We start from the raw sequence: 15,759 nt of genomic DNA, 5'->3' as shown, positions 1-15,759 counted from the left end.
CTACCACGAAGAACCCAGCCTTTGTACTCAGACCTGATTTGACTCTAGCTTGACTTCTTATGGATCGAGTCTCATTTCCCACTATCCGCCTTTGAAAATGGGGTTGATAGATCCACCCCTCAAGGTCGTTGTGAGAATCGCATGCCTAGCACTGTGTCTTGGTGCTTAATAGACGCTTTTGTTATAATTGTAATCATAGCTTAGACATAATATTTAACATGGAAACTTCCAAGCATGCACAAAAGTGGAGACAATAGCTTATTGAATCTCAAAGTGCCTGGCTTCAATAATTATCCACCCATGCTGATCTTTCGTATACACACCCCATGTTCCCCCGAGATTATCTTGAAACAAATCACAGATATGATGTTATTCATCCATAAATATTAGAATGTGTATCGTTGAAGGATATTCTCTTAAAAGAATAACCCTAAAACATTATCAGAACTAATAATTCCTAAATATTATCAAAGATCCAGTTAGTATTCACATTTTAACTGCTGTGAAATCAGTATCCAAATAAGGTCCCTTTATATTTATTATACCTCTTAATATAATCAGTATCCAAATAAGGTCCCTTTATATTTATTATACCTCTTAATATTTTACTGGAAAAAATAATTAAAGCGTGGGAAGAGATTTTGCTGCAAGAATGTCCCTGGCAGTGTTGTTTAGAATGGAGAAAAAGTAAACTAAGTTAATCAGAGGAGATGGGAATTGGCTCCAAAGAAATAGAACATATTTACATCTTGTCTATCTTTCTGTAACTGTGGGTTTTGGTCCACAGGCTGCAGGATTGTAGTTTTTCTTGCTTCTGCTGTCTGTCCTCTGGTGGTTGAGGCTATCTAAGAGGCTTAATCTAGAACATATTTAAATTTAAAACAATACTGTAGGGAATTCCCTGGTGGTCCAGTGGTTAGGACTTGGTGCTTTCACTACCGTAGGCCCAGGTTCAATCCCTGGTCAGGGAACTAAGAGAGGTGTGACCAAAAAAAAACAAAAGAACAAAAAAAACAACTGTAGAAAGACTATGTAATGAACAGAAAAAGTATTGGTAAGTGAAAGAAGCAGGTTATAAAACAGTATTTATACTTTCTATTTTTGCTAATAAAGTATATGTCATATACGCCTATCTCTGAATGGTGAGGAAACCAGCAATTTTAATTCTCTCAAATTTTAGAATTAATTCTTCTCGTCTTTCTACAATGATCACATATGGCTTGTGTAATAAAAAGTTATTTTAAAAAAAAATGCAGCCGTAGTGCATCTTGGCAGTTGTTTGGTTTCATCCGGAGTTAGTTATATTTGGCTCGTCATGCTTTCTTCTTACCATGTGCTTTCTCATGTGATCTGCAGAGAAGTCCTCTGAGGCAAGAGGAGGCAGGAGCTCTGAGAGGGTTTGTGTCTTCACTTGACACTAGCGCCCAGCTCCACAAAAGTGCATTCAGATAGCAACTGTTCTCTGCTTGGGACACATGATCTCGTGCGGTCTCTGCGTGCCATCCTGTGAAGGTGGGAGGCGGGGGTGTGCTGAGACTCGTCTTCCTTTACAGATGGGGAAACTGAGTTGCTGTCCTCAGGTGGGTTGTAGGGCCAGGTGTCGGTCCAGATGTCTGATGCTGGCCATGACCATGAGATGACACGGTGCATCTCTTCGGAGTTTCAACTTCTCAGTGTAGGTGTGTGAGGAGCGGGACCTACTCATGTTTGGCCAAGGGACGGCTCTCTGAGGCCCTCACCCAGGGCCTGCCTGCTGTGTCTGCTGTGTCTGCACCAGGACCTCCCCACCTTCCACCACGCTGCTGCTTCCGCCTCCTCCTCTTGGCTGTGCTCCACCTGCTCTCTGGAGCTGGTCCTCCCTCCTTTTGTGCATCCACATCTGTACCCTCAACTTAGCTGTATACGCCTTGTTCTCTAATTGGGTCTCTAAATGTCCATCTTTTCTCCCCTAAAAGACAGTGGGCTCTTTGCAGGCAGGCACGGTCAATAATGATGGTGATGATATCAGCTGTGATGCATGACGGGGCACATCTGGTGGATCAGAAAGAGCTTTGAGATTTATGATGTGATTTCTCATTCAGTGATGACAACAAACCTGTGTTATTATCCCACTTGACGGATGGAGAAACTGAAGCTCTGAGAGGTTGAGTAACTTGTCTGAGGTCACCCAGCTAGAAAGTGACAGAGCAAGAATTCTGACCGTATCTGTCTGACTGCAAAGCCTGTGCTTTTCCACACTGTACATACTCTTTGTCACTGTTTGCTTGACTCAGATTTCCTTGAGTGCTATTCATGGTGGCATCCTCAGGGTCCTCATTTCTGGGTGGCAGAAAAGCTTCCTGTTGTTAAGACAGCAGATAGTAATCTCTCTGGTCAAGGTATTCAGGGCTTGGCACCTCTGAGCCCAGGTGGTTGGCTGGGATGAGAACACTCCAAGCTCTGTGTGTCCCTCCCACCCCCACTTTCTTGCCTCTGCTCTTCCTTCACTGCCCCACAACTTCTTTCTCTTGTTTTCTTTTCCCCCTGGGGAACTTAAGTAGCCAGACGTTCTCCCTTGACGATCAGCGGGCCCTGGAGCTGCAGGTCTGATATCTCTTGATAGAGTTGGTAAGAAAATGGAGCCACAGATCAGCAAAAGGCCCTGAAGAGAGAATCCAGACTGTAGACAGAACCCCCCTCCTGCCCGCCTGCAGCTCACATACCCCATGTGAACCCTTCCCCTTCACAGCCCCCCTCTCCATCCGCCAATCAGAATCCTTGCTTTGGAGCTCCTGAGCCCTTAGGCTAAGCCCCACCCCTCTCCCAGCATCCTGAAGTTTAGGGGCTGCCTTCAAGTGAGAGATTTCCAAGCAGGGGTGTGCTGGAGGGACTTCTTGTGAGGGCAGCTTGTCCTGGAAGAATGGGGGAAAGGTGGTCACTGCCACTGTCTCCAAGGACATCGCTGTAGCTCCCTGGGAGACCCTCTGCCCTTTTCCCCTCCCACCAGCCCAGGCGAGCAGGGACCAAGCTTGCTTATTGTCACCTGACGCTGGGCAGCCACTGATCCCATTGGTGGAGCCAGATTCGGTCTGGCTCTTTCGTTCTTTCTCGCCTTCTCTGCCTCTCTGTCCTCCACGCCGCCGCTTTGATTTCGCTCTTGTTTCTCTCCTGGCGCTCGGCTGGGAACATCGCCTCTCGGGGGGCAGCAGCGTTGTGCTGCAGAGCCAGGGAGGAGCTGCCTGCGGGGCATGGAAGAAGCCTCCTTGGCAGCTGAGAGAGGAGCCAGGGGAGCGAGAGAGCGCTGCTGCCTTTGACCCAGGCGTCCGGCTGCTGCCCCTCAGCCTGGGGAGACTGTCCACGCAGAGGTCTCTCCCCTCCCTCCCTTCCAGATCTTCCTCTGCAGAGCCCGGTGGAGCCAGGTGAGCGTCCTTCCTCCCCAGAGGACTGATCGTGCTGTCAATCCCGAGAGGGACTCGGGTGGCCAGGGCCTAGGAGCTGGGGGCGTCAGGGTCCTGCCACTGCCCGAGGTGCCCACCTGGATAGCCGGGGCTGACGACCTCGTCCCCTTTCCCCCAGGCCCTTGGCAAAGGGGTTCACAGCTGGATCCAGTCCCTGGGGCACCACAGTCACCCCATGACCATTCTGCTGCAGTCAGCTATGCCAACAGGGACAGCGGGGTGGGGGGATGCGTTCCCTCTGGCGTGTGGTGGCTGTTCGGAATGGGCATGGGCCGGGGGTATCGGTGTGTTCAGCACGAGTGCCTGCTTGCCGGGAAAGTGGAGGCTTGCTTGCGTACATAGTTCTGTCTGCCTGCACTTATGCTCACGTGTGGCGGGTCTGGGAACATACATGTACATGTGAGGTCCGTGGGGGGGGGATCATTTATCTGAGCAGCCTGGGGGCTGTGTGGGCGGGGGTTGGTGTGAGGCAGTATATTTATGGGGTGGACATCTCACTTGTCATGCGTGTGGGAGTGCATTTTGTTGGGGGGCTGACTGCATGCGACCAGAGGGTTTCTACGTGGGGAGGCGCAACTCCAGAGCAGAAGGGGGATGGAGGTGGGGAGAGCAGACAGAAGCCTCTCTCCGTGGGCAGGCCCGCGTGCGTAGGTGTGCAAACCTGTTGGCATGTGAAGGATCAGGGCTGGCAGAGCCTGGCAGAGACAAACATGTTTTCAAAGTCTGTGGCTTTGAGCCTGGAGAAGCCGTGAGAGAGAACGCCAGAATATGGGCAGAGGTTGAGGTTGTCGTGTTGCAGAGGTTGATGTGTGTGCGAATGCACACGTGTGTGCAAGCAGGCGGAGGGGTAGCGTGCCTCTGTGGAGGCGGCACGCATGCATGTTGGTGACTGTGGCCTCCTTTCTTCCCCAAATATGGCTTGTGGGAAGGCGTGTGTGCCTACGTGTGTGTGTGTGTGTGTGTGAGAGCCTGCGGACGTGAACATGCGTGGGTCTGTGTGGAGGTGACAGCTTGTGGAGGGACAACTGTGGGACATTCTTAGAACGTGGAAGGTGGCGGAGGGTACCTGAGTGCGTAGGTGAGTGTGTGGGACGAGGATGTCTGAGGAGGCGTGTGCAGCCGTGTGTGGCAGGTGTGGGTGGGCATACCCAGTGCATCTGTGTGCGTGCGTGTGCGCCTGCCTGTGTGTGGGTGTGTAAATGCTTGTCTTGGGGTGGATTACATGGGACCGTGGGTGTTTCTCAGGTGCTGTCTCAGCCTGTCCCTCAGACCCTGCCCTTCTCCAGCATCTGGGCTTGGAGACCCAGGTGCACGCCCATCCTTGGTCCACTCGGCTTCATTGTTCTCCCAGTGTCACTCACTGCCTCCCCCCAAGCTAGCATGGGGGAGTGATCTGAGCTCTCCTAGAACTGGAGAGAGGAAAGGAGGTGGCTCCTGGAGACCCCTGCCACCAAACACGGCTGCCCCTGCTGCCCCTGCCTCTGGGAAGACTCTGAGGAGAGGAGTACGGGGACAGGAATAGGTGTCCCCCCACAGGCTAGGCGTAGACTGCGTCCCATGCGGCTGGGAGCGTGGCCGCTCAGGCCCTCTGGGGTGGCTGTGTGTCTGTGTTGGTGTGTGTGGGTGCATGTGTGTGTGTGGGTGCATGTGTGTGTGTGGGCGCGTGTGGGGGGCACACATGTGTCTCCCGGGGGAGCTCCTCACTGGGAGCCCGAGGGAATGGCAACTCCCCCCTGCTCCACACCTGTCCCCAGGAATTACCAGCTGGTTTATTATCATACAGTTGTTTCTAGACACTGATCCCATTCTGTTTGATTTCGGGGTGGACCTGGTAGCACCCCTGTGCTTATTCACCATAGGATTCCCCATACGTGAAGCCACTGGCATTTGGCTGAACTTCACAACAGGCAGGCACACACTTTAGGGTGGGAAGCTAAGATGAAACAAGGATTCAGGTGACAGCCTGGGACAGGTGAGGGCCATCACCCATATCCTTCGCCCTGTGCCTGCCGCCCAGGCAGCCCAGGGGTTAATTTAGAGGTGCCAGTCTCCGGAGCAGGCTTAATTGACAGGAAAGTGTGGGTTGGACCTTCTGGGAGCTATAAATAGAAGTACCTGCTTTCGAAGGCACAAGGTACCCTCACCCTTAGTGCCTGGGTGAGGAAGAGGGGAGGGGGAGAAAAGGAGATGACACTCCAGAAATCTGAGGTGTGCTGGGCTGGGCTTGAGGCAGGCATGAGCTCGATGCGGTAATGAGCACATGCCCCAGGACAGAGTCCAACCACATTCACGTTCTTATCCCAGAGACAGTCACTCCCCCTTCCTCTCACTCCCCACCCTGTTCCCCGGAGCTCCAGTGAGCCAAGCCAAAGTCAAGGCCAGAGTCAGCTCGTCCTAGCTAAAGCACAGTTGAGAGTAATGGTGGTGTGGACCTTTCACACCTGGAACAGCAGCCAGGGGTAGAAGCAAAGGAGTGAGAGAGGGAGGTGAGAGAAAAAGCAATTCCTTGAAAGGGAAGGATGGAAGGAGGAAAAATAAATAGCGGTAAAACCACATGCACCTGTGCACACACACACCACATGTGTCACACACACACACACACACACACACACACACACAAGGGGACACAACCTTAGCTTCCTGATAAAGAGCTTGGGCCCTGGAATCAGACAGACCTGAGTTCAAATCATTTTGCAGCTGTGTGACCTTTGACATCTTAGTACCACCCCCCACCCGACCAACCTCAGCCACTTCATCTGTAAAATGGGGATAATAATAGTACCTACCTATTGTGAGGCTTGCATGAGATGATGTTTGTGAAATTATTAGCACGTAGTTGGCCTGCAAGAGATGTAAAGGTAAAAACTAGTAATGTAAGAGTCAAGCGACAGAGGATCTGCTGAAAGAAAAAGAACGAGAGTTGAAATGTTACAGGTGGAAGAGAACCGTGGCCCTGCTGTCCCCTCCCACCACCAGTGGATTCACGTCATCTCGGTGGCACTCGTACTCCCAGCCCCGAGTTGTGGTGACCCTTGCTGAGTCACCCCCAGGGACGAGGGGGCCTGAACCCGAGAGCCCTGGCATCCTGGGCCTCTTGGCTGCCAGCGCCCCCTGCCTGCCTCACCCTCACACCCTGCTCCCGGCGGGTGCTTCCTGCCGCTTCTCCACCGCCTCGCACTGCTCTCTCCAACCCACCCCTTTCTCTTTTCACGCCTGCTGGCTGAGGGCCCCCCTCCTTGGCTCCATCTGCTGCAAATCTGTCCTGCCCCACGTTTGAAGCATTCCCACTGCCTCCGCCACCTGTCAGGTGCCATCTGCTCTGCAGACACCTCCCAGGAGAGCCAAGAGCCCCCGAGGGGGCCACCCCAGCCCACCTTCGGCCCCACCCCTCCAGTCCTCCTCGTGCAATCTTCCCATCAGATCTGATGAGGCAGGTGCAATCGATGGCTCCTCACGGTTCCACCTTGCAAGTGATGTTGGGAGCAAGACATTCTAGAAGATTCCGTGGCGGGGAGGGAGGTGCTGAGTCTTCCTCTCTCCTCAGTCCACACAGAAGCCAAACCAGTGGGGAGCATGGAGCTGCTGTCCACGCCCCACAGCATCGAGGTCAGCAACATCACCTGTGACTCCTTTCGCATCTCCTGGGCCATGGAGAACAGTGACCTGGAGAGGGTCACCCACTACTTCATTGACCTGAACAAGAAAGAGAATAAGAACTCCAACAAGTTCAAGCACCGGGTGAGTGCAGGGTGCCCAGAGCGCCTCCTCCGAGCCCCTGCTCTTGAAGGGGGGCAGGATAACAGAACGCCTAGAGGGGACAGTTGGGAGTCGGAGAGGCCCGACTCCAGTCCAGCTCTTACTGTGTAATCTTGGGGAAGTTGTTTAACCTCTCTCCTCCACTGGTAAAAAGGGAATAATAATAATGCCAGGGAGAGGCTTCATCGAGGTAATTGTCTGCGTGGTATTTGGCTTCGGCCCAGCACACAGCAAACACCCTCATCGGCATCATGACTGGACATTCACACGGGGTGGGAAAACCCAGGGTGCGGCCACAGACACGTCACACCTGGGGATGGCGTCTCAGGGGTCCGACAAAGCCCCCGACTGAGAAAGCAGCCTTATTGTTGACCGGGTGGGCAATGTGGGCCGTGGGCAGGGTTGTGCCCCTTTGCTTGGTCCTCAGGCCCCCTTTGCTTGGTCCTCAGGCCCCTGTGATCCTCTTTGTCTCCGACCCTCTGGCCTATTCTTTGCTGGGTTCAGAAAAGGGATGGGAGTCCTGCACTGGCTGGGATGTCTTTCCCTGGGTTAGAGCCGGCGTGGGGGCAGGTGGGAGGAAGGCTCCCATCTTCTCAAGCTGGCAGAGAGGCAGGGGGAAGAGTGAGGTGGGAAGGAGCTGCTTCCCACGACGACTGCATCGTGTGGGTTACTCACCCTCTCTCTCTTTGGAACTGGCTCTCCAATCTGGGTGTCTTTTGGCAGGCCAGTTGCCACGGTGACGTGAATGTTCACCACCACCCCCTTAACCCTCCCCCCCAAAGAAGAAGGCATATTTTCCCTTCCTCCCTGGCTTCTCAGCATTTGCCGTTGCCGTGGAGACGGCACTGCAGTGTGCAGAGCTCTCGAAGTCTCCCTCGGAAAAGAAGGTCTCGCCGCCCTCAACTTTGCGGGCCTCCACCCCAGTGGTCTTTCTCCTCAGTTCCCAAGAAAACAGGCATCAGGGGTTAAGGGGGTGGAGGCCAGGGAGTGTCTGTATGGCCTTCCTAATGGCCATGGCTTGCTTCTGCGGGAAAATGGTGGCCAGGGCACCGAGCCATTGAATCCTTGAGGCTCTGGCTCTCCTCAGCAGGAAGGCGGCCATCTGGGGGAGTGGGAGGTCTGGGGGAATGCCAAGAGTGGACGTGACCCCCAATTTGACTCTCGGCTCTCTGTCCGCGCCCCATTTCTCAGGATGTCCCCACCAAGCTCGTGGCCAAGGCCGTGCCGCTGCCCATGACGGTGAGAGGCCACTGGTTCCTGAGCCCCCGCACGGAGTACAGTGTGGCAGTGCAGACCGCCGTGAAGCAGAGCGACGGGGAGTACCTCGTGTCTGGCTGGAGCGAGACGGTCGAGTTCTGCACTGGGGGTGAGCCCCTGCTCTCCGGCTGCTTTGGCACATCTGGTTTAGTGATGGTCAGGAGGGGACGTCCTCTTAACCCAGCACGCACTTAGGAACACCTGCTGTACGCAGGCACCGTGCTTCGGTCAACGGGGAGACACCTATGGATGAGACCTACCCGTGCCCCCCCCAAAGCCTGCAGTCTGATGCAGGAGGCAGATGCGAGCACTGCTAATTATGTTGACAATACCTCTTCCAGAAAGGGACGGAGTTACTTTTCTGGCTTGGGGCAAGCATAAGTGTGGGAAAATACACATAACATAAATTTACCATCTTAACCATTTTTCAGTCCAGCAGCGTTAAGTACATTCACATTGGTGTGCAATCCATCTCCAGAATTTTTTCATCTTCCCAAACTGAAACTCTATGCCCCTTAAACAACAACTTCCCATTCCCCTCTCATTCCACGCCCTGGCAACCACCCTTCCACTTTTTGTCCCTGTAAATTTGACTACTCTCGGTACCGCGTGTGAGGAGAATCACACAGTATTCGCCCTTCTGTGATTGGCTTATTCATTTAGCATAATGTCCTCAAGGCTCATCCATGTTACAGCATGTGTCAGGATTTCTTTCCTTTTTAAGGCTGAATAACACCCCATTGTGTGGATGGACCATGTTTTGCTTATTGATCATTGGTTGATGGACACTTTGTAGGACAATCACATTTTGTTTGTCTTGAGCCTCCACGTAGGCTGGGAAAACCATCCCACAAACTCACCTATTAGCTTGCAAATTCCAACATGAACAAATACTGGGCTTCTGCGTACTTGCTCACTGATGACCCAGGATCGGCCCCATGATATTCCATTCTTTTGGTGCCCACGGTGAGAACTGCTCCAGATCTCCCTCTGTCACAAGGAAGGGGCATGAACATCCTCAGCCCCAGGCCTCAGAGGCTCCTGACTCCATCCTCTGCCAAAGTCTGTGCCCCAAGTCTCCCTGACCTGCCTTTCTCTTCTGAGTGGTGTTTTTTTCTTAGCTCAGCTGCAAAACACCACTCTCTGGAGGTGCTCCTGCACCTTGCAGGGAAAGCCTCTTGGTTTACCCCAGAACTCTACATGTAGTGGGAGGTCATTCAAACTGGGGAGCTGGGGATGGCTGCAATCCAGTTCCTCCTCCTTTTGTCAAACCCAGCACCCTGGCCAGGGCTGCATCAGCAAGGAGGAAAGGGCGCCTCTTCCTACTTTGTGCAAAGGCGCTGTCTAGGCTAGCAGCAGCCCTGCCTGGGCTCCACGGCCCCAGCCTCTGGCCCTGGCCCAGGGAGTCCAATTTGACTGTGCTGTGTCCAACCTTCCCCCTTTCTCATGGGATGCCCCAGACCCTGGTCTGCCTAGATATTCACCTTGGTTCTCTGCAGTTTCCTCCTGACTCTCCACCTGAAATTACAACTGGCTTCCATGCGGTGGTGTGGGCAGCCTCCTACCTGGTGGATTTGAGGGGCTCTCCCCAAAGGACCTCAAATTGTCTCCTCTCAGTCTTTTGCCTCTTGGTCCTCTTTTCACACGAGGATGGTCTGGGATCACAGCCTCTGGGGCCCTCGCTGTACATGACTGTATAACTGGGCAGCCCTCTGCCCTTTTCTGACGCAGAGCCCTGAGCCTCTGGCAATAGGGCCCATCCAGCTGCTCATGTTCCCAGCCAGGCCAGGTGGTCTGTTCCTAACTGGTCCAAGGCGCTGTGACTGTCTGGTCTCCCCTGCGCCCTGACGACAGAGGTGGGCCGGCATTCACGGTATGCAGTGGGTGATCTGTGGGGCAGGCTGTGATCCCCCGCTTGGCCCTCGGCTGACCCACCTGGACTCTTGCAGATTATGCCAAGGAACACCTGGCCCAGTTGCAGGAGAAGGCCGAGCAGATCGCAGGCCGCATGCTCCGCTTCTCCGTCTTCTACCGCAACCATCACAAGGAGTACTTCCAGCACGCCAGGTACAGCTGGGTCTCTCCTTCCTGCCCTGGATCTGCCCGCCGCCCCGGCCGTCTGACGTCACCCCCACTCTGTTAGTTGCCAGACCCTCCTCTGGAGTCCTCACCACCCCCATAACCCAGGCTGGATCTGGGCGGGGGGGGGGGATGTTAGGCTCCAGGGAAGGAGAGGGCTCTCAGGATGGGGCTGCCTGGGGGCACCACGCTAACAGTCATGAGTGGACGAGGTCCTGGGTTTGATCCTCCTTTGGGAGAGTTCCTTTCACTGGGTTGTAAGGCTGCAGGTCAGCTGTCCCTCCAGTTCAGGCCCTGGGTCCCAAGGGAGGTGGTGAGGGGAATACAGAGTGAGAGGATTCTCAATACGAAGGGTTGTGGTCTTCACACTGCGTGCTGGGAAACCTGGAGGCTCCGGAGAAGGATCTCAGGGCGCCCTTTAAGGTGGTGCCGAGGGACTGGAGAGGAAATCAGAGGATGAGCCTTGCTGAGCCCCGCACCTGTCACCCAACCAGAGAGGCTTCAATTTAATTGCCCCCGGCCTGCCCGTGTATAATTTCCTTTGGGGATAAAAGAGAGGGGTTCTGCTTGAATGTTTGAAACATTTCAAAAATGTCTGAAAACTGGTGATCCCGTCCAACACCCTCAGGCTACAAATGGGGAGTCTGAGGCCCAGAGGGCCAGCAGAACCGGGCAAGAGTGAGGCTGGACCAGGGGCTGCCCATCCTCACCATGCTGGCTGTTACTGCTCCAAGTCTTCATCCTTCTCAGGGGGCCAGGGCAAGCTGCCCCTGTTACTGTCTTTATCACTGCAGTCAGCTGGGGCGGGGCGTTTTGACCTGACCCCGGGGGGTTCTTTGGTGTTTGTACTAACGAAGAGAGGCAGCAGGTGAGTGGTGAGGACAACGGCCAGTTGGGCTCCTCTATCAGCAAGCAAGGGAGAGACAGAGAGCACCCATACGTGCCAGAATATAAAGATGAATAGGGACTTCCCTGGTGGTCCAGTGGTTAAGACTTTGTGCTACCACTGCTGGGGGCATGGGTTCGATCCCTGGTCAGGGAACTAAGATCCTGCATGCCGTGGGGCTCAGGAAAAAAAAAAAAAAAAAAAGATGAATAAAGGCATGGTCCCCCCCTCTCGCAGACCTCAGAGTCTATCAGGGGAACAGTACAGACAGATGGAATGTAATAAGTATGTGTGATTGCTGGGTAAAGTTCAGTGTCCTGCACGTAGTAGGCAGTCAAAATTTTGTTGAATGTTAAGTGCTTGCTGTTCCTGGAAGGTTTTGGAGAGGTGGGGACGGACACCTGAGGGATGATTAGAAGTTTGCCAGGCCAGGTGGAAAAATGTGGGAGGGGCAGTCCAGGCAGAGGGAAGAGCACTGCAAAGGCACGGAGGCAGGAAAGACCTGGGGTGGGGTTCCCGCTGGAGGATGTTACCTGTTACCTGTGCGTTTGGGGGTGTTGGGAGGTGGGGCCCGAAAGACCAGATCTTTACGGCGTTGCTTTTTGCGCAAGTCCCATCAAAGGGTTGTAAGCTGGGGAGCGGCGTGTTCAGATCTCTCCTCCATGAAGAAGTGGGCTGGATCAGCCCATCTCCCGGGCCCTCCCTTCTCTTGCATTCTGGAATGTTCTATTTGTGACTGGTGGAGGCGGTAGCTGGTGGGAGAGCTGGGAGCTGGGCTGACACCCTTCTCGGTCACACATAGCAGCCAGCCTCAGTCCAGCTAACCAACGGCATTTTCTCTTCCCCTGGGCCTTTCTCCCCGCCCGGGGTGGGCAGGACCCACTGCGGGAACATGCTGCAGCCCTACCTGAAGGACAACAGTGGCAGCCATGGCTCCCCGACCAGCGGCATGCTCCACGGGGTCTTCTTCAGCTGCAACACGGAGTTCAACACAGGCCAGCCCCCGCAGGACTCCCCCTACGGCCGCTGGCGCTTCCAGATCCCTGCCCAGCGCCTTTTCAACCCCAGCACCAACCTCTACTTTGCGGACTTCTACTGTATGTACACGGCCTACCACTATGCCATCCTGGTGCTGGCCCCCAAGGGTTCCCTGGGGGATCGCTTCTGCCGTGACCGCCTGCCCCTCCTGGACATTGCCTGCAACAAGTTCCTGACCTGCAGCGTGGAGGATGGGGAGCTGGTCTTCCGCCATGCCCAGGACCTCATCCTGGAGATCATCTACACCGAGCCTGTCGACCTGTCCCTGGGCACCCTGGGGGAGATCAGCGGGCACCAGCTCATGAGCCTGTCCACTGCTGACGCCAAGAAAGACCCCAGCTGCAAGACCTGCAACATCAGCGTGGGCCGCTAGGGACTTCTGGGGAGCTGGGGGGCTAGGGAGAGATGGCAGGCAGGGTGGTGATGGGTGGCATTGGTGCAGGGAGCTGGCTTTCTCTCCCCTGCCGCCCTGCTCCCTCCATGCCATCCATCTCCCACTTCCCTTCCCTTCCCCAGGGCATTGGAGGCAACGGAGGGTGGTCCCTTGGTAGGCATGGCCCACCCATGCCTGGTGGGGTTGGGAAGGCTTCTTAGCCTCAGCAGGTTGGTGGGGAGTGCGGGGGCGGGTGGATTTCTAGCGACTTCCCCTTTCCTCTGGTTTCCCTGCCCTGCTGTTTCTTGCCTCATCCCAGGCCTCCATCTCAGGAGACCTGCCGCCTAGGGCTCTCCCGGGGAAGCCTTCCCTTCCAAGGCCCACCTGTAGCTTGCCTGCCTCCGGAGGTGAGCCGAGAGCTGTGGGCGTGCTCTTCCTTAGCCCCACCCCCTCCCGCTCAGGGCCAATCACAGAATGCCCCTCCCCGTGAGTCGGGCCTGGGGGCTTCTCACCGCAGGCCCCACCCTCTCCCTCTATAAATAGTTTCCTGCACCGCTGTGACCCCCGCCCCCACCCCGCCCCCTGCTCCTTACCCCGCGGCACCCTCTTCCTGCACGGGGAGGGCTGTGCCTCTCCTTCTCCACCTGCCCTCTAGAAAAGGACCCTCTTTTTCTCTTAGCTTCGGGGGCACCTGGCTGCTGGTGTTTCCCCTTCTTCCGTCTGGAGATGGTGTAAATCCTGGCGTACTTTCTCCCTTGCTCAGAGTGCTGGGTCTGCAAGGGCAGCCGCTGGGGTCGAGGAGGGGGCAAGAGACCCCTGAGACCCGGAGGGACCCCTTCCTCAGCCGGGAGTGGGCGGCCTCACGCCTTGGGGACCCGGCGTGGAACTGGAAGTGAGGGCGTTCCCCCAGAGCCCTGGCACCCCGCCTGGCTGCGCGCTTGCTCGCTCGCTCTGCCGCGGCGCCGCCACTGCCCTGTGCCTGTGTGACATCTGGACTGTGGCTTCCCTGCCCCGCCCCCCCTCGCGCCCCTGCCCACTGGCCCTGTCGGGTACCCACCGCGAAGCTAGCCTATTGGCGGAGAGGCCCTTCCCTGGGGAGTTCTTGGTGAGGTCTTTCCCGGGCCACTCAACGTTTTCACCTCTTTCCTACTTTTGTACGGGTCATGGGAGTGGTGAGAGTGGACCCTGGGGACAAGCAGACTGCGTGGGGTGACGGGGAGAGGTGTTAACTAAGGCAGGCAGCTGTTTGGGGGATGCCAGAGGTGATGTCAGGTGGTGGGAAGCAGCCCCCAAGGTGACAGCCGGATTTCTGCGATGAAGGACAGAAGGGGGCAGCAGGCCAACAAGGCCATATCTCAGTGGGTGGGCAGATGGGACAGCTGGTTGCCTCTTCTGTAACCACAGGGGGTGGTGTGGCCAGCTGTCTCCGTGGCATGGATCAGGGCTGGGGGCCGTGGGAGATGCATGGAGGAGAAGACGTGGGCCCCAGGCCCTTTCCCCTCTGCTGAGGGCAGCGGAAAAGGCCCGCTGCCCTCCCCTGGCCTCGTGTTTGCCCTGGGCTGGGGGCACACCCGCCTGTGTGCTGTGCTTGCGACGTGCATCAATAAACCACCATGGCCTGAGAGCCCCGCCTCTCCTTGGGCTCTGAGAGGGGTGGGGTGGGCAAGCTGTATAGTCACAGAAGAGCTCGAATGAGGATGCCCCCCAGGACAGGCCACCTGGAACCGTCTCCAAGGTTGTTCCACATCTCACTGTGAGAGGCAGGGCTCCAAAAGCAGAGCCACTTGGAAAGGACTTTGGAGGTCAATTTGGCACTACCATGCATTCTGCAGATGGGGAAACTGAGGCCTCCTAGGGGACAGCCTGTAGCAATCTGGAGGCCTAACCGAGGTCCGCAGGCCGCCTGTTTGGAGCCCTTCCCACTGCAGCAGCCTGCCACTGCATCAGACTCAGATGCCACTGAATTTCCCTCCCCCAGAGCCAGAGTGTCCGCTCCCCAGCAGGGCTCCTCGTTTGCAGATCTGAGTCACCTCTGTGTCTATTATTATGGACTTATTAAAATGATCCTCTGCTGGAGTGGAAAAGCTCCAGAAAAAACAGAGTCACCTCCCTGACACTGCCTGGCTCAGGGCCAGATGAACATGTGTCATCCAAAGCTTGGGGCACAGCCTCCTTGCACTAGGAAGGAAAGCTGAAGGGCAAATGCCACTTCCTGAGGGCCTACTACGTGCCAGGCATCTGGCCAGGTGCTTTCACACACATCAGCTCCTTTAGTCTTCACAATGTCTCTGCACCGTATGATTCCCATTTAACAGATGAAGAAACTGAGGCACAAAGAGGTTAAAAGGCTTGCCCGTGTCTTACAGCCAGTAGGCAACAATGCCCAGGATTTGATTCAGAAGCTAGAATCCTTCCATTTCACTGCCCTGTCTCCCCAGTGTATGCCAGGGACCACCTGGGACAGTAAGACACGGGCGGGGCAGGTCTCAGACACAGTGGCCCACCCAAGGGTCTCCACAGCGCTTCTGATCATGGCCATGCCTAGTTCCCGAATAACACCAGGGGGGGCTGTGGAGCCAAAAATGCCAAGGAAGCTTATTTTGAAGGAGTAGTGGGGAATATTTGGAGTCCAGGATTCTAAGGATGGGGGGTGACCTCCAGGGTCCATCCTTCCGCCTCTGGGCAGGACCACCCCCCAGCATCAGCTGAGGGGTTTTCAGAGTTCCCCCAGAGGCACAGGCTTCAATCTTCCTTTTGCAAAACCCTTCTGGGTTTCTTAGGAGGAGAGATTGGCTCCCAGGGTCCTCTTAGTGGGGGACGAAGGAGCCAGTTGAGGCAGGGGTCGGGGGGGCTGCATACAGGTTTCCTCCAGAGAGCCCGCTCGTCCTTCCTCTCTCCAGATGGCTGCTCTCTGGCACTTGGCCAGCCCTGGG

At 55.6% G+C, this 15,759-nt stretch overlaps 1 protein-coding gene across 1 annotated transcript; it reads left to right on the top strand.

Annotated features, from left to right (window-relative positions):
* Positions 1-3,303: 3,303 nt before the first annotated feature.
* Positions 3,304-12,826, top strand: PHYHIP (phytanoyl-CoA 2-hydroxylase interacting protein). Its single transcript, XM_068553191.1, has 5 exons — positions 3,304-3,398; positions 6,982-7,175; positions 8,385-8,559; positions 10,400-10,517; positions 12,292-12,826. The coding sequence occupies exons 2-5, from the start codon at positions 7,011-7,013 to the stop codon at positions 12,824-12,826; spliced, it is 993 nt and encodes a 330-aa protein (XP_068409292.1). The 5' UTR covers positions 3,304-3,398; positions 6,982-7,010.
* The last annotated feature ends 2,933 nt before the right edge of the window (positions 12,827-15,759 follow it).

Source organism: Eschrichtius robustus, chromosome 10 (genome assembly GCF_028021215.1).
Source record: "Eschrichtius robustus isolate mEscRob2 chromosome 10, mEscRob2.pri, whole genome shotgun sequence".
Taxonomy (NCBI): Eukaryota; Metazoa; Chordata; class Mammalia; order Artiodactyla; family Eschrichtiidae; genus Eschrichtius; species Eschrichtius robustus.
This window is presented reverse-complemented; position numbering and strand designations above follow the sequence as displayed.